General features: G+C 46.5%; 1 protein-coding gene across 4 annotated transcripts in view; it reads right to left on the bottom strand.

The window, feature by feature from the left end:
- Nucleotides 1–25,158, bottom strand: part of UBASH3B (ubiquitin associated and SH3 domain containing B) — a 141,684-nt gene that overhangs the window by 103,424 nt on the left and 13,102 nt on the right. For 2 of the 4 annotated variants that reach the window (XM_084976382.1, XM_084976384.1), the window contains exon 1: nucleotides 15,006–15,213. The exons of the other annotated variants lie outside the window; for them this stretch is intronic. In XM_084976382.1, coding sequence (XP_084832508.1) covers nucleotides 15,006–15,045 — 40 coding nt within the window. In that variant the 5' untranslated portion in view covers nucleotides 15,046–15,213. Of the gene's footprint in view, nucleotides 1–15,005; nucleotides 15,214–25,158 lie in introns of those variants that run through there. 4 annotated transcript variants of the gene reach the window in all.

Here is a 25,158-nt window from a genome sequence, read left to right as displayed (position 1 = left end):
AAAATAAAAGAGGATAGTTTTTAGAAGTAATCCCAGCATAGGGCTTACACACACGATTCATTTATACACACAACTTTAGGTTAAAGTGAACATCAGGGGCAGCACTGAAACAAATAGATTCCCAAAGGGGGGTAGGGCAGGGTGTAAGGAGCAGAGAATGGAGGCTGTGGGGACACTGGGTTTGGGGAGCAGACTTTAGGTTCTCACCTTTGTAGCCACACAGGCAGCAGCCTCCATGCATGGCACTGGGGATGCCCAGGGCCTCATTTCTTGTGCCCTTGAAGCTGGTGCCTACTTAACATCTCCTCCCACCCCCGGTCTCTCATACTGTGGGTGCTCTTTTCACCGTACGGTGCATCCTTCTTCTTACTCTGCTTTGGCTTCTTGCCACCCTCTGTTGCTAGAGTCTCATAAGCCATTCCTTCCTATCTTGTTGCAAGGAAAGGAGAAACTGGACAAGTCAGTAGTCAATCAGGGTTATTTGCAAACAACTTTTGTCAGATCCTTGATGAAGTGCATGGAGGATTCTGGAAGGGCACTAGGAGGTATATATCAAGGGCTGGTGTGAATTGTGACAAAAAAGTTCTCATGACTCCAGGGGCATGAATGAGTAATGCTGCCAGCTTTTCCTCTGATGGGACAGAGGAAAACCTCAACCCTAGGAGATGACGTCTGCCAGGGGGAGCTGGAAAGAGACCTAGGGCGCTGCTGGTGAGACCCAGCTCTGCCATGAGATCATCACAGACCTTCATTCCACAGCTCTGGTTTCCTCATCCATGGCTTGTGGGGGTGGGACCTGGCTGGTTTTGGAGTCACACAAACCTAGGCTGACATTCAGGCTCCCTGACTTACTTGTTATGCAACTGTGGCAACTTTGTATCTCCAAGTTCCCATGCTCTCAACCATCCAATGGGAATAAGAAACCTCATCTCAAGGAGGTGTTGGAAGATTAAGGGAGGAGGTATGAAAGTACCTACCTTCTTGCACGGTCACTGATCGGTGAAGCTCCCAGCATAGCAAATATTGTGCAAATGCTGGTCTCTTTCCTTAATTCTAACTCTAAATTGCTGTGACCTTGTGAATCCAGGTGCAATGCAATGACTCAATCCCCAATGATCTTACATGACCACCCCACCCCCACAAACCTCAACTATCAAGACCTTGAGGTGCTGGGCAAGTCAATGTGAAAAAAAAAAAAAAAAAAAAAAAAAAGATGGAAACAAACGCGAGGCTGAACGGTGGGGGCAAAAGGACCCAGAACTAGGGGATGGTGGACCTGGGGGTGATTTCTAGCTCCCTTAGTCACTAGCCAAAAAACACACAACTTGTGGTCAAAATTTTCTTGCAATTTCTGAGCTTCAGTTTTCTCATCTGCAATAGGGGAATAATCATATACATAAAAGTGCATTTGGAATCTTAGTGGTCAGGTACCTGCCACGATTCCTGGCGACTGATTTGAAAATTTGTCTAATATATGCATTGGAAAATGTAGCTTAAACGTTTCGAGAGCTGCCTAAGGCGATCTGAGCAGTCACACTAAACTTCAAACTTCTCCCACATCCTCATTTCCAACATCGAATGACGATCTCATAGATTGTTGATGTGCCCCCCCACCCCCACCCCCACCCCCACCCCCGCCCCAAAGCTGGGCGGGTTTTCCTTTGCAATCCACAAGCCCCTCCAGTGCCCCACTGGAGTCACCAACTACTGGTGGCCTGATCTTTAACTTGAAAAACAATATGATAAGCCACCCCCTTATTTTAACAGCTAACATAGGGCAGGGCAGGAGGAACCCCCACCCACGCTTGTTCTGAACAGACAGCGTGTTGCAACTGATGTGAAAACAAGATAAGGAGAAACGTCTGTCAACAGACTCAGGCCTCCCCTTGACTGGGCTGCTCTCTGTGTATTCTGTGCGGACGGGAAGCCAGAGGCCGTGCAGTCACCAGCACTGCTGCTGTGGCCCAGCCATGATGCTGAATGTGGCCTAAGGAAGGTTGGACAACACACGGACACACATGCAGGTCACGATCTAGCCTTTAGCTGTCTTTTCAAATATATGTATCTTGTGACATAATGCCTTGTAGGAATGTGTCATCATTAGGGTGAAAATCCCACCTGCTTAGAACAGAGGAACTAAAAATCCTTTGGTCATCAAGCTGGGGGCCACAAGCTCAGTGTGTCTGTTCAGTAACTTCCCATCAGCTCTATACTATGGGTGGCTCTGAATGATGCATTTGAAAACTTCATTTTAAACCCCCATTGCAATGGTTTGCAGGAACCAATGAACTGATGCCAAAGTGCTGCAAGGCAGTTCTTTTTTCTATCTTTCCTGAGCATTACTGGGCCTCCAGCAAGAGAAGCACAGTGTAAATGAGGATCCAAAAGACATAGCCAAGGCACTAAGATACATAATACATAAAACATGACATGCAGAAATGCTTCTGGGTAGTGAAAAAAAAATTTTTTTTACAAGAGTAAGAAAGAAACCACAAAGTCTCTTAGAACTACTGACACAGTGACAGTGTTTGAGATGTTTATCAGCATCCACCATCTCTGAGTATCAGTGCTCTGAAAATAATGGAGGGATTACCACAGGAGCCAAGGGGACAGTCCCAGGAGGAGTGGTGGTGTCATCACAACACAAAGCTGAGGGAACGCAACCTGTTTGCAGGCAAAAACCCAGGTGCACACACTCTCCAGCCTGATGACCCAAGTACAGAAAGTCCTGTCTGTCCATAGGCTGCCAGATCATGCCAGAGTTTCCAGCTCCTTCCAAGCATCTATGCAACTGAGTGATGACAGCTGTGCATGAACTTGAAGGAATAAATGCAAGTTTTGGATTTTAAAGCAATTAGTTGGAAGGGTTTGCCCCCAATTAAGCCCAAGCTAAGTGCCAAGCTCTATGGTAGGAGCTGGGACCTCCAAACCAGCATGATGTACTTAACTTTGGCACCCAAAGACCCCCCATCTGAACAAGGCTCTCAGCTGCTCTTTCTTCCCAGCGCTTACAAGGGCTTCCCATTAGCAAAGACAGTGCTTCCTAGACTCTAGCCCTTTCTAGATCAACTCGTTAGTTTTGCTGTTATCTGCATCTGTATGCTACTGTATTTAAGGATTTTTCTTTAAAATAACTCATTTATGGGAGTTTCCATCGTGGCTCAGTGGAAATGAATCTGACTAGCATCCATGAGGACACAGGTTTGATCCCTGGCCTCGCTCAGCAGGTAAAGGATCTAGCATTGCTGTGAGCTGTGGTATAAGGTCACAAACACAGCCTGGATCTGGCTTTGCTGTGGCCCTGGCGTAGGCCAGCGGCTATAGCTCTGATTTGACCCCTAACCTGGGAATTTCTATATGTCATGAGTGCAACCCTAAAAAGAAAAAATAATAATAATAAAATAACTCATTTACTTTAACTCAAACACATTTTAGAGACAACTTGATATGACTTCTATAAGTGGAAAACTAGGACCACTTGCCATAAACAGAAACTATCAAAATGCTTTTTAAAAAGACAAAACAATCTTACTAAATTCTAGTTACACACTCTTGCCTGTAAGAGTTCTGAGCCCGAGGCCTATAGATCTCTGTTAAAAAGAGAGGTTAACAAGTATGAGGGCAGGTATGAAAGACTGATGATCTCGGAGCTGAAACCCTCCCCCTTGTATTCAGAATCAGATAAGGATTCACCCATCACCGTGGGACTCACTCTTTCGTCCTGTCACATCTGCATCCCAACCAGATCAGACACCATGGTTCTCTCAACGCCATCTGTGCTCCCTGGCCCACTTCATGACTGGTCCTCTACCCAGAGCCTAGAATATTCCACAAGAATCCCCGGGAGGGGGGGGACTCAGTACATATTTGCTGAATGAGCTCATGCTGGCATATCTTAGCCTCATCCTCCTTTATTCCAGACACACCTATAGGCTTACTTCTCCAAGGACCTCCACGCCGTTTTCCACCTGCACCCTTTGTAGAGTAGCTTTCCTCCTCCCTCCACCTTCCTCCAGCTCGTCTACTCTCAGACCTTCTGGTCTAAGGTCATATCCCTTTCTCTTCATCCTTTGTCCCCATGGTTTGTCCTTAAGTCGTGTCATTGTCCTTCAAGTTTTGCTGCTGAGAGGCACCATCCTTTTCAGCGTGAGAACGGAATGAGAACCCCCATCACTGCGATGATCACACGATAATCACAGACTCGCTTGTCCTTCCCTCTCCATGGGTCTCTAAACTCCTTGAGGGTTGAAAGGGGGCCTTCTATCTCTGGTTTTGAATGCACGTGTCTCTGGCTATTTCCCCATTTGCTCGGGCTGTACGAGACAAATCCTGCCTTTCCCTCCTCTGCGTCTTGGTGTCCATGGGTCTTTGCCCAGTGTCCCTCTGACTATTGCAAACTCCCTTCCATGTTCCTGCTCTGAGAAGCCTTTTGGGGCCCATTCCCCAAGCCAGCTGTGACAGCCCTTCCTCGTCCTTCCCATGACCGCCCCCCGTGTATCTCACGTTTACCTTTGGGTTTGCCCCATCCCAGAGCCGTTCTTTGTTTTGATGCTGCCATGATTCGGTAGACACTGAGCATCTTCCTTTTAGGTTCCCAAGGTCTAGAGAGTGTCTGGTGCATAACTGTTAAATAGTTCCTGAAGAGAGGATTTAATGACTAGCAGGAAATAGTTTTCTATTCACCTCTCTCCCCTTATCAGTTCCAAAAGTCCCTGGAGTAAAAGCAAAAAATATTAAGTTGATTGCTGACATTTATAGAGTGCTTGCTCTCTGCCATGTGCTTTATAAGGATTCTCTCATTGAGTTACCCCACAGCCTTGTGAGGTAATGACGGCTACTGAGGCCCATTTCCAGGGGAGGAAATCTGGGCTTAGGGAGATTGAGTCACTTGTCCAGGGTATGTAAGTGGCCCAGCCAAGACATGAACCCTGAGAAACCCCGACATTCTTAACTTTCACTCTAGCCTGATCTGTGACCTTACTCTGACCTACTGCCCTCCTTGGTGATCAGAAGCCCAGGCCTGGGAAGATGGACCAGGGCCTGCTGTGGGTAGCTTTGAATGTACCTCTGAGAGCACAATTAAGCCAGCAGGCAGGCCCTGTCCACAGCACAAGGCCCTGCCACAGAATGACCACCCAGCCTCTTGTTTGAGCCATGGGACTGGGCAAACTCACCCGCTCCTCTCTTACCCAGCGGAGGGCAAATCAGGGCAGCCTTTCATGGATTCCAGAGGTGTCTCTGTTTCATTTGTAAAATAATCCACAGCTTGACAATTGGGAATTTTCTTGCCATTTGGTGGGTGGCTACTGAGATAACAGATGATGAACTAGAATCTTTGAAAGCTCAATAAAAACACTTTTTAAATAAAGATTTTAAACTTTAAATTGACTGAAGAACAAAGTGAGAATCCAGCTGTACCAGGGAGGGAAAGAATCTTGACTCTGTTTTGAAAACTGTATCCTCGGAGTTTCAGCAATAAGGAACACGACTAGTATCCATGAGGATGAGGGTTTGATCCCTGGCCTCACTCAGTGGGTTAAGGATCGGTGTTGCCACGAGCTGTGGTATAAGTCTCAGGCATGGCTCAGATCTGGCGTTGTGGGGGCTGTGGCAGAAGTCGGTAGCTGTAGCTCTGGTTTGACCCCTAGTCTGGGAACCTCCATATACGTGCGGCCCTAGAAAGAAAAGCAAAAAACTACATCCTCTGCAGCAGAGAAGGGGCCATGGCTGCTCTTTCTTCACTCAAAGTCCTGTGTTGAAAGCCTCAGAGGTGACAAAGAGCAGTTTCCTTCAGTTTGCACCCAAGGAAGTGGGAGAAATGCCACTCGGCTACAGAAGTTTTGGTCCAGAAAACAGTAACTTTCTCCTACAAAAATCAGCTTCAAATATTTGTATGAAATTTAGGAGGGAGAAAAGAAATAAAAACCACCATATAAAAGTGCCTTCCGGCTTCTTGATGATATTAACAGAATCCTCTGCAGGAAAGGTCCAGCCCAGGCTCAGGGCGGAACATACAACCATGTGGTTTCATTTTTCCGGTGATGAACCTCTCAGGAGAAACAGCCCGTTTTGAAAAGAGAGGCAGATGTATCTGGACAACAAGTTAGCCATGACCTTGACTCCTGGGTTTCTTTTCATTTGCTGGAAATAAGCATGATCCAGGGAGAAAAATTCTGGAATGGAGAGGGATCCGGAAGACCTGGGATTTGGTTCTGGCTTTGCTACTCATTTGTTTTACAACCTTGAACAAATCATTTAAATGCTCTGGGCCTCAGCTTTTCACACAAATAAAGGGATCGGGCCCAAGTGTCACCAAGTTTCCTTTTAGCTCTGAAATTTTATAATATCTGCTAACATACAGAGCAAGATGACACATCGGACCCACTAGGACGTCACATCTTAAGGCAAATCCACTGCCAACAGCAGAGATGATTACGCAAGCCTTGTACACCACACTAAGCCACCATTCCTTGCAAGGCACAAAGATGCAGAGTTCCCATTGTGGCTCAGCGGGTTAAGAACCCAACATGGTGTCTGTGAGGATGCAGGTTCCAACCCTAGCCTCCCTCCGTAGGTTAAGAAGCCAGCATTGCCACAAGCTGTGGTGTATGTTGCAGATGTGGCTCGGATCCTGCATTGGTATGGCCGTGGCATAAGCCTGCAGCTGCAGCTCCGGCTTGATCCCTAGCCCAGAACGTCTATGTGCTGCAGGTGTCACTATATAAAAAAAAATTTTAAGTCCCAAAGAGATCCAGCATTGTGGTAGGCTGTGGTATAGTTTGCAGACACAGCTTGGATCCTGTGTTGCTGTGGCTGGAGTGCAGGCTGGCAGCTGTAGCTCCAATTGGACCCCTAGCCTGGGAACCTCCATATGCCTCGGGTGTGGACCTAAACTGCAAAAAAAAAAAAAAAAAAAAAAAAAAAAAAAGCACAAAGACAAGGAATAATGGGACAAGGATGAGTTTCAGAGGGAGGGACAATTTTACTCAACTCTCACTGGCTCCCATAGGCATGTACTTAAATCTGACCAGCTGCTGGGCCACTGAGTATGCAGGTGCATTAGAAACCCAGGCTTGGCCAGGATGCTCGGGACAGTGGTAGTCTGGGGACAGCACGACCCCACCTATGTGGCGGTGGCTGCCTTACCTGATGGGCTTATGAGGCTGAGCTGACACGCTGCAGGGGCTTCCTGTGTAACATTCTTTCCACTGACCTTCAGATAGGCTAACACAGTTAAACCACACAGACCTCGAAAACCTTGAGAACATAATTCTGCTTTTTTTGTACTTAACTTAGGAAAATAATCAGATGCAAAGTAAGCTAATTGTAATAGCCACTGTTTATGGAGCACTCACTCTGTGCCAGGCACTGTGCTAAGTACTTTATATGTATTATTCTATGGACTCCTCATGGCAGTGCTTCGAAATGGGTATTATTATCCCCCATTTACCAAAAGTGAAAACCAAGGCTCTTCATCTCACTCTGTTATTCAGGACACAGAAATTTTCAAAAATAGGGAATTGATTAAATGGTGTATTCAACAAATGGAATTCTAGAAATGTATGAGATATCATGCGAGAATAATTAATGATAGAAAATGTTTGCAACTAATTACTAGGTAACAATCCCAACTTTGATATATAATGATATATAATATAGTATTGTTCTTCTTTGTATTTTTCTATATTTACATACTAAGTATATATCACTTTTTAAACTGTGGGGCTATTTAAAGGCCCATCACAAATAAGCAAATCCCATCCACATCCCACTTGGTGTCTGGATTCTAGAGCATCTTTCAAAAAGATTCAGTTTCTATACAATAAACATCTTCCCAGTTAGAACAGAGAGGTCCCCTCAGCTGCTCCCCTTCTTCCACAGGCATGTGGTGCATGAGGGTGGGATTGAATAGACTTTCACGGCAGAGGAACAGTTTCTTTAAGGTTGCGGCACCTGGGACACCACTCGGCCCAGATCACTATTGTCCCAGAGAAGCCAGGCAGTGAACCCAAAATGAAACCGCCAAATAAAACAAAATTCATGAGCACTCTCTGCTCCATTATTACAACCATTGCTATCGTTATTTCCAATAGTAGCAGTTGTTTAAAAGAGGCATTTGTTATCAGGATAGGGAGGAGGCATTACAGCGTTGGATTCATGGCTTGGAAAATCCTCTCTGCTTGGAGACCTGGGAGCACGAGGAAGATGGTCGTGGAGAATTGGCAAGACTCTGAGGTGTAGAAGAAAGAGCATGGGCTCTGGCTTCAGGCAGACACCAATTAGAATCATAATCCCATTTACTCACTGAGTGACACTGGGCAAATCCTCACCTTTCCCATCTGTAGAATGGGTTTAAAGGGGCTCTTGAAAGGGATAAAGATAACATGTAAAAAATAGGAGGAAACATGCAGTTAGTGCTTAATGTCTTTCTCCCAGCCCCTCCTCACCCAGCCTCTCCCCATCACAAGTTCCGAAATTGTCCCCCCAAAGAAGAGCAGAGCACATAGCTTCCCTTGGAAACTCAGCGTGGTGAGAGACCTTCTCAAATGGAAGCTTCATTTGAGTCAAAGCGCCACACCATCTCATCAGTCATCATGGCCACAGGAGATTCAGGCAGGATCCCACACAGAGGGCACACCACCGTGTAACACACACCTGGCTAGGCTGTGACCTTATCGTACTTATTAGACATTCCTTGCATTGAGGCTGATGGTATCAAGACCACCTATCCGTTGTATGGCTTGGGATAAACTTTCAACTTTTCGTATGTATTGCCCCTCATCTCACCGGAGGTATAAAAAATAGGAGAGAGCTTCATTTTACTTAAGGAAAAGTCGGGCTCATTCAGAGAGCTGATCTGTCTGAGATTAGTTGGCACAGGGAGTGGAGGTGGGGGAAGGAGAGAATTAAGGGAGGAAGCTGATGCCTGTACTAGTTATTCTACTGAGGCATTTTTGGCAGAAGAGGGAGAAGGACACAGAATATTCTAGTCTCTACTCTCCTGTCAATGTCCACCACCCCCAGCTCTACTCCTGTGCCCAGGTGGCCTTTCCTCCAAGGCCACATTCCCTCCCTGTACATCATGGCCAAGCCTTACTCACCCTGCACACATCCACCCCCAAATGTTTTATTGTTTCCTGAACCTCGAGACCACCGCAGCACCATTTCGACCTCTGTTACACATGGACCATTGCAGTCAGGGGGCCCCCAGTTTCCAGGAGGGGAACCAGTGCTCCCAGCTCTGGCCCTGAAGTCAGGCAGGGCCCTGTGCCTCCTCAGAGTGGACACGAGTCTTGCTGCTTCCTAGGTCATGTGTTAACCAGTTTCTCTGACTTGGCACAACTCAGCTCTCGGTGGGGGCGGGGGAGTGTGCTTCTCCTGGATCCCCTTAGGCTTTGTCTGCCTTTCCACTGGGCATATAAGCAGCCCCGAATATTGTGTGCCCCCTAAGGGTGAAGTTGGGATGGGACTTCCCCAGGAGGGTTGCTGGGGGCCTGGGAGGAACCCTGCTCCTGGTAGGTCTTTGTTTTCCATGAGCAGAGGGGAGAGAAGGGCCTGGTGGCCTGCAGCATGCTGCACCGGGGGGACCCTGGTTTAAGGCCCAGGAAGCCTGGGGTGAGTGTCTGCTCACTCTGCCCTGCGACTTTATGTCACTCCCTCAGCCTCCCAGGGCCCCTGTTTCCTCATTGATAAACAGTGGGAACAGTATCTGTTCCCCCTTCCCTTTAACAGGGCTGCTTTGAAGCTCAAGTAGGACATTAAAAACAGAAATGCTTTGTAAACTGTGGTACATTGTTACAACAGAGGGGCCATTGCTATCATGAGGATGTGTCTGGTCAGGAGACCCCGCATGTTAACAAGCCAATTTTTTTTTCTTTTTCTTTTTAGGGCCACACCTTTGGCATATGGAGGTTCCCAGGCTAGAGGTCCAAGAGGAGCTGTAGCCACTGGCCTACACCACAGCCACAGCAACACAGGATCCGAACCACGTCTGAGACCTACACCGCATCTCACGGCAATGACCAATCCTTAACCCACTGAGCAAGGTCAGGGATCGAACCTGCATCCTCGTGGATGCTAGTCAGATTTGTTAACCACTGAGCCACGACGGGAACTCCTAATAACCCAATTTCTGCTTATAATCAGGAGTGCTCGCAGGAGGAAATGTGGGGAGGGAAACACCACCCCAAGTAAGAATAGGGAGTGGACAAAGATGAACATACTAATTAATTAATTCTGGAATATTTCTGGAGCGCATGCTCTGGCCAGCTCTTCTAGACAGTAGCATCAGGGTGAAGGAGGCAGAAAGGTCCTGACTCTCAGGAAGCTGTATTCCAATAAGAGAGTCGGCAGAGAAAAAGCAAGCAAGCAAACACAAAACAAGCTACGTCGAGCTCCCACAGTGGGCACACATAGGCTTTTGTTTTCCCCGTTTTCCTGTTTTGAAGCTGCAGCCCTGTTGGCTGCAAACTCAGTGTTAATCCAGGGAGAATACTGGCATGAGTGAAAGAAAAAAGGTAGGGTCTCCAGCAGGACAAGATACACAGTTTCAGACCAGGGGCACGTGAAGAGATGTTGGTTCTTTATATTCTGGGCAAAGTCACAGCATGATGACATGTTTAGGAGCCAGAGTACGGAGGGAATGAGAGATCCAGAGAAATGATTTTCCAGTTACAGAAGGCTTTCTAGCCTTGGCTTGGAATTCTGGCTGAAATCTTAAAAGCCTGTGTCATTTTGAGTTCCTCTCCATTTTTCCAAATGCCGAAAACTGAACAAATAATTTCAGTTTTAAAATTGTTCATACTTCATCCCTCATGGTGGATCACTTCCTCCGGGAAGCCTCCCATCACCCAGTGAGGTCAACGCCCCCCTTCTCTGCAGCTCTGGCTTCCGTAACTCCACACAGCACTTTCATGATACACCATCATCCGTGACTTACTGGTCTGTCCCCCACGAGAGGAGGAGCATCCCCAGGCCAGGGCTATGCTTTATTCGATTTTGAATCCTCCAAAACCTAAGTATCATGGAGGGACACATGGTAAGTACTCAATAAAGGCTTATTTACAAGATTGCATCTCACTGGCCAAACATGTATCCATAGCCAATGCAGTAGATGGGCTGAAGGAGGTCCTGGTGAGGTGAGGTTTTCATCCAAATAAAATCTACGTTAAAAATGGATAGTTTCCTCTTGACCAGACTATACATGTACAAGAAACATCGGAAAAAGATGTTTCCAAAAAAAAAAAAAAAAGATGTTCCAGAACATTCTAGGTCTGCCACCAGCATAACCCAGATTATGAAAAACTATACACATACGACTACTCGCATCAACCAAAACATTACAAATGAAAAATAAGAGAAGGGCAGGCAGCCACACTAAGAGACATATCTGTCAATTCATGTAGGAACCTAATTTGAATCCTGGTTCATGCACAAAAGTATTTGGTAAAAACAGTATCAGGTAATAGAGGGTATGTAATCACTGACTGAATGTTGACTCTTTCATAATTATTTCTTTTTCAGGTGTGATCATGATCCTGTGGTTTTTAAAAAGAGTTATACTCTTTTACTGACATATATGGAAATATTTATAGATGACATGATATGCCAGGGAACTTCATTCAAAATCATGTGGAGAAGGGTGGAGCCATAGTTTGGGAAGTGAGTGGTATGGATGAAATAACATCAGGCAGAAATGGCTCTATATGTTGTTTCATTACAGTATTCTTAGTGCCTTTAGAGAAGTTTGAAAATCTCCATGAAGATTTTTAAAAATCAGTACTTGATTCGGTTTTTGATCTGATGAATTCTACAGAGCAGGCTTTGCCAGGACAGAGCAGTACTAGGTTCTGGCCACTCCTGGGCTGGGTGATTCCTCCAGCCCTGCCAGAGGCGGCAGACCCCTGGGTCTTCTGGTTAAATAGAGATGTATCTCTCAGGCTCTGGGAACCAAAGGAAAGGAGAGGTATATCTTGACTTCTCCTATGGAAGAAGAAAAGTCCAGAAAAGGCAGACTGGGAAGAACTTGGGATTGGAAGTCGCAAGTTTTGAAATCCCTCCTTGCCCCACAGCTGGGACCTGTGAATCCTGTGAACCTCTCAATATCCTCATCTCCAAAATGAGACCCTTGGTGAGGCTGAGAGGGGACCTCCCCTGGGACGGTGAGAGGCAGCGGGGCAGCAGCTCAGAGACTTGGGTCTGAATGCTGGCTCCATTGTAGCATCCACACAGGCAAGTACTAAATAAATGAAAACTGCTATAATGAATTATTTAAGAAAGAGCCATTTGCTCCAGGCCTCAAAGTGAGTCAGCAGGCTCCAACCCAGCAGGAGAATTCGTGCTCAGCCCTCCTCCACACTCGCCCTTTGAGCTCCCCTTATGGCTCTATCTGGACAGCTGGTTCCCACTGGTCCCTTTTTTGACAGAGAAAGGAGGCTGGAGAGGAGGAGTAGCAGGATGCTGTTCTGACAGTTGGGCCACCTGGGAGGAAAGTGATGAATCAGTCTCGATGCTGCCATGCTGGGTACTTGAGGTTTCCCAAGCTGAGGTCCAGCGCATCCCTGACCCAGCGCTGTCATGTGACAGCAACAATGGCTGTCCTTTGTGCCTTCTCCCCTGCCGCACTCAGCAACCGCACAGGCTTCTCCCAGCTTCCACGTAGGAGCACAGTTTTCTGCAACCCTGCCACGATCAAACTCCCAAGAGGGACATGCGTATGTGCGCATGCGTGTGTATGCGCATTTGCGTGTATGAACCTGTGCCTGCTACCTGGGGCAGGGGGCAGTGCGCTAGCTCAGTACGGTAGTGAAAGAACAAGGAACAGGGAACAAGACACCCAACCAACGATGGCTGGACCCCATCTGGCCGGGCCCAGCTTTATTTAGAAGTGTGCTCAGCCGTGTTCCTGGAAGACGTCCTGCAATGTGATTTCCCAGTGGAGTATTCAGTTTGGCTTATCCTGGACCTGTATTCTGATCCTCATCATCATCTTCCTGGGTCCAGAAACAAAGCACAAGAGGTACAAGGGGGCAAAAACTCCTTTGTGAGTTACTGTTTCTATTTAACTAAGGAAATGAGAGAAAGGGCCACAGCTAGGGATATGTATTTACGGAGAATGTGGAGTTTATTGGTGGATTTTTTTCCTTTTAACTTATAGTGTCCTGGATTTTGCTGTAAGAATCCCTTAGACTTCCTCTAGTTTTGGACAGAAAACAAGTCAAACAATGGATTCATTCTATTATACTTTTAAACAACTATTATAATGAATGATATTAACTCCTGCAAACAAGCAAGATTTAAACAAAGATTTCATTTGTACCCACAAATAGGTACAAATGAAATATCTAGCCAAACTTCATTTGTTATGGAGTAGCACCTCATCTAACTTCAATTTTGCTAAATAAAAAAAAGAGCTTTGATATCTTATTTCAGGATTTTGCTCTGTGAAATACATTTTTCCAGCACAGACGGCTTACAGTATTTGGCTTTGTCAAAATAGCTTTGACATTAAAAAGCCCTTAACTAATTGTAACTTACAGAAAGAAAAAGTTAATTTGCCTTTTAAGCATTCCTTACTCTGCTGCAGTTGTGGGTTAAAAAAAAAAAAAAAAAGTGGGGCTCTTACTCTTTCAAATTGGTTATACCTAGAGCAGGGGACAAGCTTTTGCTTGGAGCATTTGCTTGAAAATAAGCAGGCCTGTGTTTGAGCCTTAACCAGTAAGTAGCTATGTTTCTTTGAGTATGTCAGTTTCCCTCTCTGGGCCTCCATATCCTCATCTGAAAAAGAAAGGTTTCATTTAGATGTCATTCCCAACTCAGTGGATTTTTCACAATAAAGCATAAAGGTCAGAAAGTATTATTTGAAAGCTGAGGACCAGAATTCTTAGCTCAGGGGTCAGCAAACTACAGCCCATGATCAAATCCAGCCTGCTGCCTACTTTTGTACTACCTGCCAGTTAAGAATGGTATTTACATTTTTAAATGGTTGGAAAAAAAATCAAAAGATGAATATTTTGTGGCAGGTGAAAATTACATGAAATTTGAATTTCAGTGTCTATAAATAAGCTTTTATCAGAACCTAGCCACCTCATTTGTTTACATATTGTCTGTCTGCTTTTGCACCACAGAGGCAAAGCTAAGTAGTTGCCACAGAGACCACTAGCTGGCAAAACCTAAAATATTTACTCTTTGGCTCTTTACAAAGCTTGTTGACCTTACTATAGAGCAATATGGCTCCAACTTAAAGGTACATACCGGACCCCCTAGGGGCCTTATTAAAATGTAGATTATGATTTAGTGGATTGGAGGTGAAGCTGAGAGGCTACATTTCTAACAAGCTCCTGGGTGATGCCAAAGTCACTCGTCTGGGGACCACATTTTGTGTGGTGAGGCTAGGCTCTTTCAGACAAATCTGGTTATGCCATCTACTTGCAAAATGTCCTTTGGTGCCTTTTCAGAGCCTTCCAAATAAACTCAGACAGACTCTTGCTTATTGCAGTGTGCTTCTTGCCCATCTGTCCAGCTTTACTGCCCCCAGCAAATCTCAGGAACATCCCCAGAAACACACTCCATGTGTGCACACATGTGGCTTTTCTGCTCCCCGATGCCTGTGCTTTCTTATCCACACACCCTGATCGCTTTGCCTGCAACATCCTCTTCTCTCTCTGTCCCTCCACTCAACATGTCCAATTGTCCAACTTCTTGTCCTTTGGCTTAAGTGGCACCCCCTTTGAAAGGCACCTTCCCAAATTCTCTGGGGCTAAGCTAAATGGTGCTTTAGAGATGTCCCTTCGTACTTCATGCTCTTCTTCGAAGCCTGAATCACATGGACTGTGACACTGACATCCTTAAAGCAAAAGTTTCCTTGTTTATTTCTACACATCCACTGACCAAGCACAGTGCTTGGAGCATGGTGGGGGTATAATACACGTTATTTCAAATGAGACAAATGAATCGCCCAGGATTACCCAGAAAATCAAGTGACAAGCTGGGACTAGAGGCCATACCTTCAGAATCTAGGTGTGCGTTTTCTTTCCCCTGAGCCATGCCTCGGAAATGGATGGAGGAATTAGTTCCACAGCATCTCAAAGAGAGGGAAATTCAGCCTGTGCTCTGAAACTCTTCAAGGGTTTGGGAGTAACAGCCCCTTCCCACAGCTGCCACTTTGCAGAGCACAGAGAACTTCTAAGCTCAGGGAGCAGCTCCCGAAAAGACACCTTTTGGCCTCCAGTGCAGCAGGTCCCAGCAGCAGGGCTGGCAGAATCAGCACCCACAGCAGTGAGTCAGTCATCCCGGGACTGACTGTGCAAAGTACTGATAAGTGGTTTGTGAGAAGGCCTGGGAAAGAGATAACAGCAGGCACCACCTTCTCTCTGAGGCTGCAGGCATTTCCCTTCTCATTTCTTACAACTTCTGTCTCTGTTGGTCACCCGAATCCAGAGGAATGTGGGTTAGACAGATGTAGGCTGTACTCAGCAAGAAGGCTAGCAGGCATGGCCCCCTCTGTCACCCCAGCTCATTGAGAGGGCTGGAGCAGGAGGGACAGTGTGTGGAAGGAGCCACAAACTACCCTGGAATATGCCCCACCTACTCTCTCTGGTACTTTCCCCACCCCTTCTCCTAAAATCTCCAGCATTAGATTCACAGAGGTGTTCTCCCCAGAAGGTCAGTGGTAGCTGCAAAGGAGTCACTGTCCCTACCCCATTCATATGTTGAATCCTTAAATCTCTAGCCTCCAGCCTGAAGGGGCCTTTGGGAGGTAATTAGGGTTAGATAAGGTGCAGAGGTAGGGCACAGATCTGATAGGATTAGTGTCCTTATCACAAGAAATAACCAGAGAGCTCCCCCCCACCCCACCCCAGTCCCATTAGCACCCACCCAGGAAAGGCCATGGAAAGACCCAGGGCAAAGGTAGCCGTCTGCAAGCCAGGAAGAGGGCCCTTGCCAGAACCTGAACCCTGCCAGACCTTGATCTTGGACTTCCAGCTTTCTAACTGTGAGAAAATAAATGCCTATAGTTTAAGTACCTCCTAGGCCAGTAGGTGGTAACATTTTGGGGGGGGGGCATGCCTACAGGATGCATAAGTCCCTGAGCCAGGGATTGAACCCACACCATAACAGTTACCTGAGCCACAGCAGTGACAATGCTGAGTCCTTAACCACTAGGCCACCAGGGAACTCCAGTACTTTCTTAAGGCAGCCTGAGCAGACTAAGACAGTAGCCTTCTTTCAAGGAGAAAATTGATCAATTTCAGTTTCCTCCAATGAAACTTTACTAAGCTCAGGAAGGCAGGGACAAGTCAGTTTTGCTCGTCATTGTCTCCCTAATACCCAGCACAAGGCCAATTTTTTTTTTTTTAATCTTTTTTGTCTTTTTTGCCTTTTCTAAGGCCACTCCCACGGCATATGGAGGTTCCCAGGCTAGGGGTCTAATCAGAGCTGTTGCTGCCAACCTACACCACAGTCACAACAACATGGGATCCAAGCTGCTTCTGCAACCTACACCACAGCTCACGGCAACGCCGGATCCTTAATCCACTGAGCAAGGCCAGGGATCGAACCTGCAACCTCATGGTTCCTAGTCAGATTCATTAACCACTGAGCCACGACAGGAACTCCTAAAACAAGTTTTCTTTTTAGGGCCAAACCTGAAGCATATGGAAGTTCTCAGACTAGCAGTTGAATTGGAGCTGCAGCTGCTGGCCTATGCCACAGCCACAGCAATGCCAGATCTGAGCCAGGTCTGCAACCCACACCAAGGTCACTCATGGCAACTCAGGATTTTAACCCACTGAGCCAGGCCAGGGATCCAACCTGCACCCTCAGGGATACTAGTTGGTTTTTTACCCACTGAGCCACAAATGTGGGAACTCTGGGAATAACAAATGTTAATAAAGAAAACAATGAATGAACTGAGTCCTTGGGATGCACTGGGACATAGAAAAACCAGGCCACTATCACCGCAAGGAGACACAGTCTAGTCTGGGAGACTGATGGACCCTAACTAGGATGATTTAATAAGAAAAGTGCTCCAACAAAGTTGTGGGTTGGGGCATATCAATGTACTGTGGTGGTGAGCATGTGAGCACAAACGCACGTGTGCACACACACACACACTCACACTCACACTCACACATTCTGATTCCAGATGGGACTAGAGAGGTGGCTGGAGGAATGAGAAACAGGTAATACGATCTGAGAATTTTCTCAAAGGAGAACATACTTGAAAAGAATTTATACTGTTGCACCTAAGAGGAAAAGGCAGCCAGGAAGAAAGCGTTTGCTGATTTGTCAATTCATTAACAAATCTGAGCAAGACCCAAAGTGTTGAAAATGCAGGAACTTGAGTGTCACAGAGGGGGAGAGAAGGGACTAGAAAGACGGGCAGCAACCAGACTGTGATCACCTCCTGATTGATAGTGACACCTGGAAACACGGCCAGGTGAAAGAAACAGAAGTCATTTCAATAGAGGAAGAATGATCTGCTACGTCTTGAAACCTACAATGAAATCTTCAAAGAGCTGTTAGGTGAGCTAGAAAGACATGGCTCTGAAGCCAGAGGAGCTGTGGGGTATTGGTACTGCCCTTACGAATTCGAAACTTTTCTTTTTAGTTGGATACATTTTAAAATGCTCTGTCTGGCTCTTCTGGTCTACAAAATGGAAATACTACCTACTAATCCCCTCAGGATTGAGAAAAGAGTAAAACAGCACATAGGAAGTTCACCACAAATGTAAGATCTGTCTCTAATTAAGAAGCTCCAAATGCAGTGCAGTTCCAGGATGGTCCTTTGAAAGCTTGGAGGAAACAGAGCTGCAGCATGTGGTATGTCTTTGCTTGGGGACCATCCGCCACTTCCGTATCTACCCCCCTCCTAATCTCAGGGATTCAGAAGGTCAGGAATGCATCCTGTTTGTCGCGGGGGCCCACGGATCTACTACACGGTGCTCAGCTTCTCAGAGACCATGGAAACTTCAGAGAACTAACTTGTGCAGATGGGCAAAGCAGATATAGACATCTTAGCCGAAGTCACAAGACAGATGGACAGAGGAGTTAGGGCTAGAACTCGGACCTCACAGTCTGCTGATTTCTTGAGACCACGTAGTGTCAGACCAAACAGAACAAAGACTGACCTCACGCAGGGGCGTATACCTTCCTTCCCAAATCCCCACCAAATGGGAACTGCCGCCTGGCACTGAGCATCCCGTCACCAGCCTCCCTCCCAGAAGCGGCATCCACACTTGCGCATGGAGAAGCAGACACAACACTCGGAGCAGCTCTTCGAACACTTTCCTGCTATGTGGTCTATAAACACAGGAAACGACAGCTGGCTGGGTTGCTGGTAACATTTATTTGCCAGTCAGGGTGCTAGAGAGCTCTGTGTGTAAGTTTCAAGCTGTGATCCAGGAACGAAAATAAACCAGTAAAGTAGAAACTGAGGTGCCCTGACTCATTCTCTGAAGAAAAGGCCTTTGGTGGGGGGTGGGGGGTGGGGGTCAGAAAAGCTAGTGTTGGGAACCCAGCTCTGCCTCTTAAATGCATATTAAATAATTTTCTGAGCTTCCATTTTCTCATGCCAATGGGTCTATTAAGAACACTGCATAGGTTTCCAGCAAAAAGTGCCGTAGTGTTTCTAAGGAGCTAAGGCCAGTGACTGGCACACACGACAAAGAGGATTAAAAATGGTATTTACCACCCTGTCTCTTGGAACGGAGCCAAAGCAGCTGAAAACTTACATCCACACAGGAACCTGTATATAGACGTTTACAGCAGCTTTATTCATAATTGCAAAAATTGGAAGCAACTGAGATGTCCTTTAATAGGTGAATGGATAAATAAACTGTGGTACATCCAGACAAGGGAATATTATTCAGTGCTAAAAAGAAATGAGCTATCCAGCCATGAAGACGGGGGTGGGGACATTAAATACATATTACTCAGTAAGAGAAGCGTTTCTGAAAAGGCTACCTAACTGGATGATACCGACCAGGTGACATTTGGGAAAAGGCAAAATTAGGGAGGCCATAAAAGATCAGTAGTTTCCAGGAGTTGCAGGAGAGGGAAGGATAAATAGGCAGCAGGTGGAGCACAGAGGATTTTTAGGGCAGTGAAAATACTCCATAGTGAGGCAGAATACTAACTCAGGTCGTCAGTGTAGGAGCATGGGCTTCCATGCATTCTTTGATATGGCCACTGATTAACATTTGTGGCTTAAGGGCTCCAGGGAGTAACATCCCCACAGGCCTTGTTTACTATAGGGAGTTACCTACACACAGAGGGACATGAGTCCCTAATCCCCTGTGACTCAGTTTACGGGAAGAAAAGGTCAAAGAAACTATGAGACTTACGGGACACTTCCACCCCTAATACCCTATTGGACAAGGACTGATATGGGTAACTGAGTAAGACCAATGGGAGAAGACCACAACTCTCTGGACCCCACGTTGGTACCGCCCCCAAATTTAAGGAGTAAAAACCCCTATAGGACAATAGAGAAAGGGGGCTCTTCTCCCCCCTCCCAGCAACCCTGGGAGCTATCTGCTTTCCTTTAATAAAGACTTTGCTTGCTTGCTGCCTGTGTGTTCGAGGACTTCAGTGTCCGACTGCCGTGAACAAGAACCCGGATTCCAGTATCATCTTTCCGGTATCAATAGGACACTACAATGATGGATATATGTCATTACACTTTTCTCCAAATCCATAAAATGTTCAACACCAAGAGGGATCCCTGGGCTTTGGGGGGATTATGGTGTGTCAGGTATGTTCTTCACCTGTAACAGATGTCCCACCCTGATGAGTGATGCTGATTGTGGGAGAGGCTGTGCCTGTGTGGGGGCAGGGGGGATATGAGAGATCTTTGCACCTTCCTCTCAGTTCTACTCTGAACCTAAAGCTGCTCTGAACAAATACCTTCTTAAGAAAACAGTATTTACCTCCAGCACCTTTGAGGACCTAATATAAATTGCCTTGACAATATCCAGATCTTTGGAAGAACTAAGGAACCCCAAGTAGAGCTCTTCCCTTGCTCCTGTGTGGTATCTCAAGCATCATTTACAGCTATTTCTAGACCCGTAGCAGAGGGCAACATACACTAATTTGATCACTTCTTTGTTTTTAAACTGGGAGCACTAAGGTAGCCATTCTTTATTTATATGTGTTTGTTTTGACCCCGACATGGTGCAGGGTCAAAAGAATGTGTGTTGAAATAAACAAACAAACAAACAAAAACAAAAAACAGCCCTATGAACAGAAAATCAGTGGAAGGAGGAGAGGCATGCGGAACCCTTGGCATTCAGCTCTAAAATGATGCTTCAATGTATTGGCAGGCATCCAGTAGTGAGCTGAGAGGCTGAAGGGACATGACAGTACTTCCTCCTTTATCATGATCTTCTTCTTTTTGTTTTAAAGAAGCACACTCCTTCTGCAGAAAAAGCAATTCCAGAGCATAGGGGACCAAACAAGGAAATAGCCTTAGATTCTTTAGCAAAAAGTGTTGCAATATACATTCTCTCCATCATCAGAAATTGCAATGACAACAGGAAGAGAGATCATCAGCGCTTCTTAAAATTTCTATTGCAAGAAATTAAAGACTGACCTAAGGCAATTTCTCTCTCTGCTGAAAACCCCAGTCTCCTAAGCCTATTAATAAACTCAAAGCCACCCTCATTCCCCTTCTCTCTAGCTTCACGGTTCTTTCTCTTCCTTCTTGTGGTGGCTGCTCTGCCCCTGCACGGTTACATGAGTTCACTTGGACCCTGCATATCTGGCTTGCTGCTGCTTCTCCGAGCGTCTGCCCATTTGTCTCACCTACAGTGTTCATCATGGCTCGGGATCTCATGCCCTGAGCCTTACCTGTGGCCAGCGTACCTCAATGAGTACTACTCGCCCAGCCAATGAGCGTCAAGGCTCCCCCTTCTGAGGCCCTCTCCCCACTCCTCAGTAGGTCACTGCAGGTCCCTTCAGCCCTTGTGTGTGGATCATCCATTTCTAACCGACCCTGCTGGGACTGCTCCAAGGACGAAGCTTGGGAATCAGATCCTCAGAGAATCCCAGAGACACGGCTCCCAGACACTCTGAAGACAGTAGGCTCGGAGGGAAGGTGCCACACCCCTGCTGTGGGATGACACCAACAGCCCTTCCTCTGTCTTGGCTGTTCAATACCTAGGGAAGTCAGTGAGCTTCCTTCCAGATGCTTCTATCTTCACGCTCACGCTTCTGGGACCACCTAGCTATACTATTTAAAGTTTTGTATGCATTTCCCTTCTGTAAGCTTCATTTTTTCCCCCTTCCTATTTTTTCTTTTTTCTCTTTTTTAGGGCCACACCTGCGGCATATGGAGGTTTCCAGGCTAGGGGTCTAATCAAGAGCTGTAGCCACCGGCCTATGCCAGAGCCACAGCAATGCGGGATCCGAGCCCCGTCTGTGACCTACACCACAGCTCACGGCCACGCTGGATCCTTAACCCACTGAGCGAGGCCAGGGATTGAACCTGTGTCCTCATGGATGCTAGTCAGGTCCGTTAACCACTGAGCCACAACGGAACTCACCACCTTGCTATTTAAATAGGAGAGATTTTCTGTTTTACTGTTGGAGCTGTGGAGAGAATCAGGCCTGTGAAAGACCCCATCTGAAAGCTTTTGAAGGATACCCTCGGATTCCATATCTTTCCCTGAGGAGCTCAGCTCCTAGGCTGGCCCAGCCTCACCACCAGGGACTTCAGATCTGTTCTCCACTCCAACCTAGAACTCTTGAGTCCTTCTGAGGAGGCTGATAAGGAAACTGGGTTATCATCAATCACCACCCGAGAGAGGAAATATGGCTTCAGGAGACAGAGCCAGGCCCCCCGTTTTCCAAAAGTTGTTTTTCTGGTGAACTGAAATCAGTACCCGGGCAACTGTAACCACCTACCTACAGTAGTCCCTAAACGAAGCATCCCTTTTTCACATGACACAGCCCTCGGGATATTAGAGGAGAGAGACCTGCCCTCCTTCGCTATCTCATCACACTATGTACCAAAGTCACCGCTTGAGTCTCTCCCTGAGAGCTTGGGAGCTCCTTGTGGATGGGGACTGGGTCTCAGAAGTCCCAGGTGCCTGGCACAAAGTTGCTCAGGAAAATTTTCATTGAATTCATAGAATCTACTTGTTGCCCTGCTGAAACATCTTCCCTGTTCTTCAAAACTTCTTCAGGCTAAGCAGATGCAGCCCCACCCTTCTGGTTTCCCAGGTCAACTCAGAAAAGCAGCGGCAAGTTCCCCGGCCTCCATCAGCGGGAAAGGAGAAATAAATGAGAAATTCAACTGAGATTTCCTCTCTTATCCTTCGCATCTCTCCGAGCCCGCTGCCTAGCAAACAGCAACCTTCTTTGTTTACTTGAGGTCTCCCGAAAGTCATTCCATTCCAAAGCCTTCACTGCTCACACGCGATACAGGCCACCTTGCTCAAGTGGTTTTCCTGGAGTCCAGTGGCTCTTCCTCTGCCCTGCGGCCCCACCCACTGGCCTGCTGGGTGGGCTGCCTCAGCCTTAACAAGACAACCCCACTTGCTGCCTCCCTGCCTGATGGATGAAGTGACATCTGGAGATCTGGGGGCACCTGAGACAGCCAGAGCAAAGGGGTACAGCTGTTCTTTCAACAGCCCAGTTGTGAGCCTGGGATCTCACATTCGGAGGGAGATGAGAACTCCAGACACTTTCTGCAATCCCAAAGTTGCTGAGTCTGAGGTTCCTACCAAACTCATCTTGATGGATCCATTGCTTTTCAGGGCCTACCTACAAGCCGACTCCCACAGGCCCCCCTGCCAACCTCCTCCCGAGATTCTTCCCCATCAGGAGAGCAGCTCTGCGGATTTGGGGAGGAAGGTAAGAGAGATGTGGTTTGGATTCCTATTGAGGAAAAGGGCCATTCCTCATTCCTCAGCCAGCTGCCCGCCTTTCCCTGCCCCTCCTCAGAGCACGTATCCAAAGCAATGAATAATATTTAAACTATTCCTAGCCCCAGGTCTTCAAGATGTTGGGCGTGAACTTGGAAATGCACTCTCACCAAAGATTTAGAATGTGTCTTACTAACTTACCCTCGGCGTCCCCTTGCTAGCCCCACACAGCACTGTGACTCCAGGCTGGTAATCCTACCCACTGAATCTAGTATGGTTTACTATGCACTTAAGAGCTGGGCTCTGCACTCTTTTCTATGTACTATCTCATTTAATCATTAGAACAATCCCTTGAGGCAAATACCTTATCCTCATTTAACAGATGAGAAAACTGAGGCTTAGAGGGGTTTAGCAACTTGTTCAAAGCACAATAGGAATTTTGAACATTTGTTGAGCATTTGTTGAGCATCTGACCACAAACTCAAGTACTGGGCAAAGCACAACGCAGTCTGTTTCAGGAACCCTTATCAAGGTCACAGGAATAAGAGCATGCTTCCTGTTCCAACTGAAGAGGCTCAATTTGCAGTAGCCAGTGGAGGATGGGAGAGGTGGCTGGCAGGGATTCTACTAACTCCAGAGAGCAATCCTAGGCCGATCTTCTCATAGTTTGCAACCAAGATGGGTAGCACACACACATGCATGCATGTGTGCTTTCAAAAAGGGTGATAACATCACTGCAATTCCAGATCACATCTCTGGACAGCCAAACACGTTCACACTGCAGTTGGTAGGGGCCCAATAACAGACCAAACCAACCGGCAAGCCAAGTTGCCCTCTTGACCCCAGTTCTGTATAATCCAGGGACATCACATTGTTTTTTAGACCTTAAGTGTCCTTCTGCAATTCATCCAAATTTACTGAACACCAGCTACATGTCAATACTGCAGGTACTTGTTAAGAACTCACACTGAGTCAGACTGCCTGGAGGTTTTTTTTGTTTGTTTGTTTGTTTTTGTATTTTCTAGCACCGGCGGCTTATGGAGGTTCCCACACACTAGGGGTCTAATCAGAGCTATAGCCACCAGCCTACACCACAGCCACAGCAATGCAGGATCTAGCCGCGTCTGCAACCTACACCACAGCTCAGATCCTTAACCCACTGAGCGAGGCCAGGGATGGAACCCGCAACCTCATGGTTACTAGTCAGGTTCGTTAACCACTGAGCCACGACGGGAACTCCTGCCAGGAGTTTTCATCTTAGTTCTACCACTAGCTAGTTGCATGATTGGGGGCAACTTAAAAAAAAAAAAAAAAATCCCAGGAGTTCCCACTGTGATGCACTGGAAACAAATCCAACTAGTATCCATGAGGATGCAGTTTCAATCCCTGGCCTCGCTCAGTGGGTTAAGATCCAGTGTTGCCATGAGCTGTGGTACAGGTCACAGATGTGGCTGCATTGCTGTGGCTGTGATGTAGGCTGGCAGCTGTGGCTCTGATTCGACCCCTAGCCTGGGCATTTCCATATACCGTGGGTGCAGCCCTAAAAAGCCAAAAAAAAAAAAAAAAAAATCCCTGTGCCTCAGTTTTCTCATCTGTTAAATTGGGATAATAATAGCTCCTATGGCATGTGGCTGTTATAAGGAATAAACAAAATAATCTACAGGTAAAATGTTTAAAATATTGTCTCACTGGGAGTTTGGGGTTAGTAGCTGCAAACTATTACATTTAGAATATATAAGTAATGAGGTCCTACTGTATAGCACAGCGAACTATATCCAATCACTGGTGATAGCACATGATAATAATATGAGAAAAAAATGTATGTGTATATAGATGTATGACTGGGTCCCTTTGCCGTATAGCAGAAATTGACAGAACATCATAAGTCAACTATACTTAAAAAAAATTTTTTTTTAACGTCTCCACCCAGTTGGCACTCAGCTAAGACTAGCTATAACTCTGTGGTGCCTGGTCTGGGAATGGTGAGAGTGGTAAGACACAACTGAGGAGTAAACAATAGGCAATGCGGATGAAAGCCTAGGAGATTTCTATTCTATAAAAACTACTGTGAACTAAGGAGACACACAAAGTTCTTCCACACACATGCCATGGTAGACAGAGGAACAGCCCCCAAAGATGCCCCAGAACCTATGAATATGTGACCTTACATGGCAAAAGGGACTTTATAGATATGATTAAGCCATGGATCTTGAATTGAAGAGATGCAATGACAGGAGTCTTTGTAAGGGAAAGAGAGAGGGAAGAGAAGATAGATAGGAGATGTGATGAT

This window comes from Sus scrofa, chromosome 9, assembly GCF_054392235.1.
Source record: "Sus scrofa isolate SSC_HxYL_T2T_F1_AM1 chromosome 9, Sscrofa_HxYL_maternal_Yorkshire_Landrace_v2.0, whole genome shotgun sequence".
Taxonomy (NCBI): domain Eukaryota; kingdom Metazoa; phylum Chordata; class Mammalia; order Artiodactyla; family Suidae; genus Sus; species Sus scrofa.
Note: the sequence above shows the minus strand (reverse complement) of the source record. Positions and strands in the feature narration are given on the sequence as shown.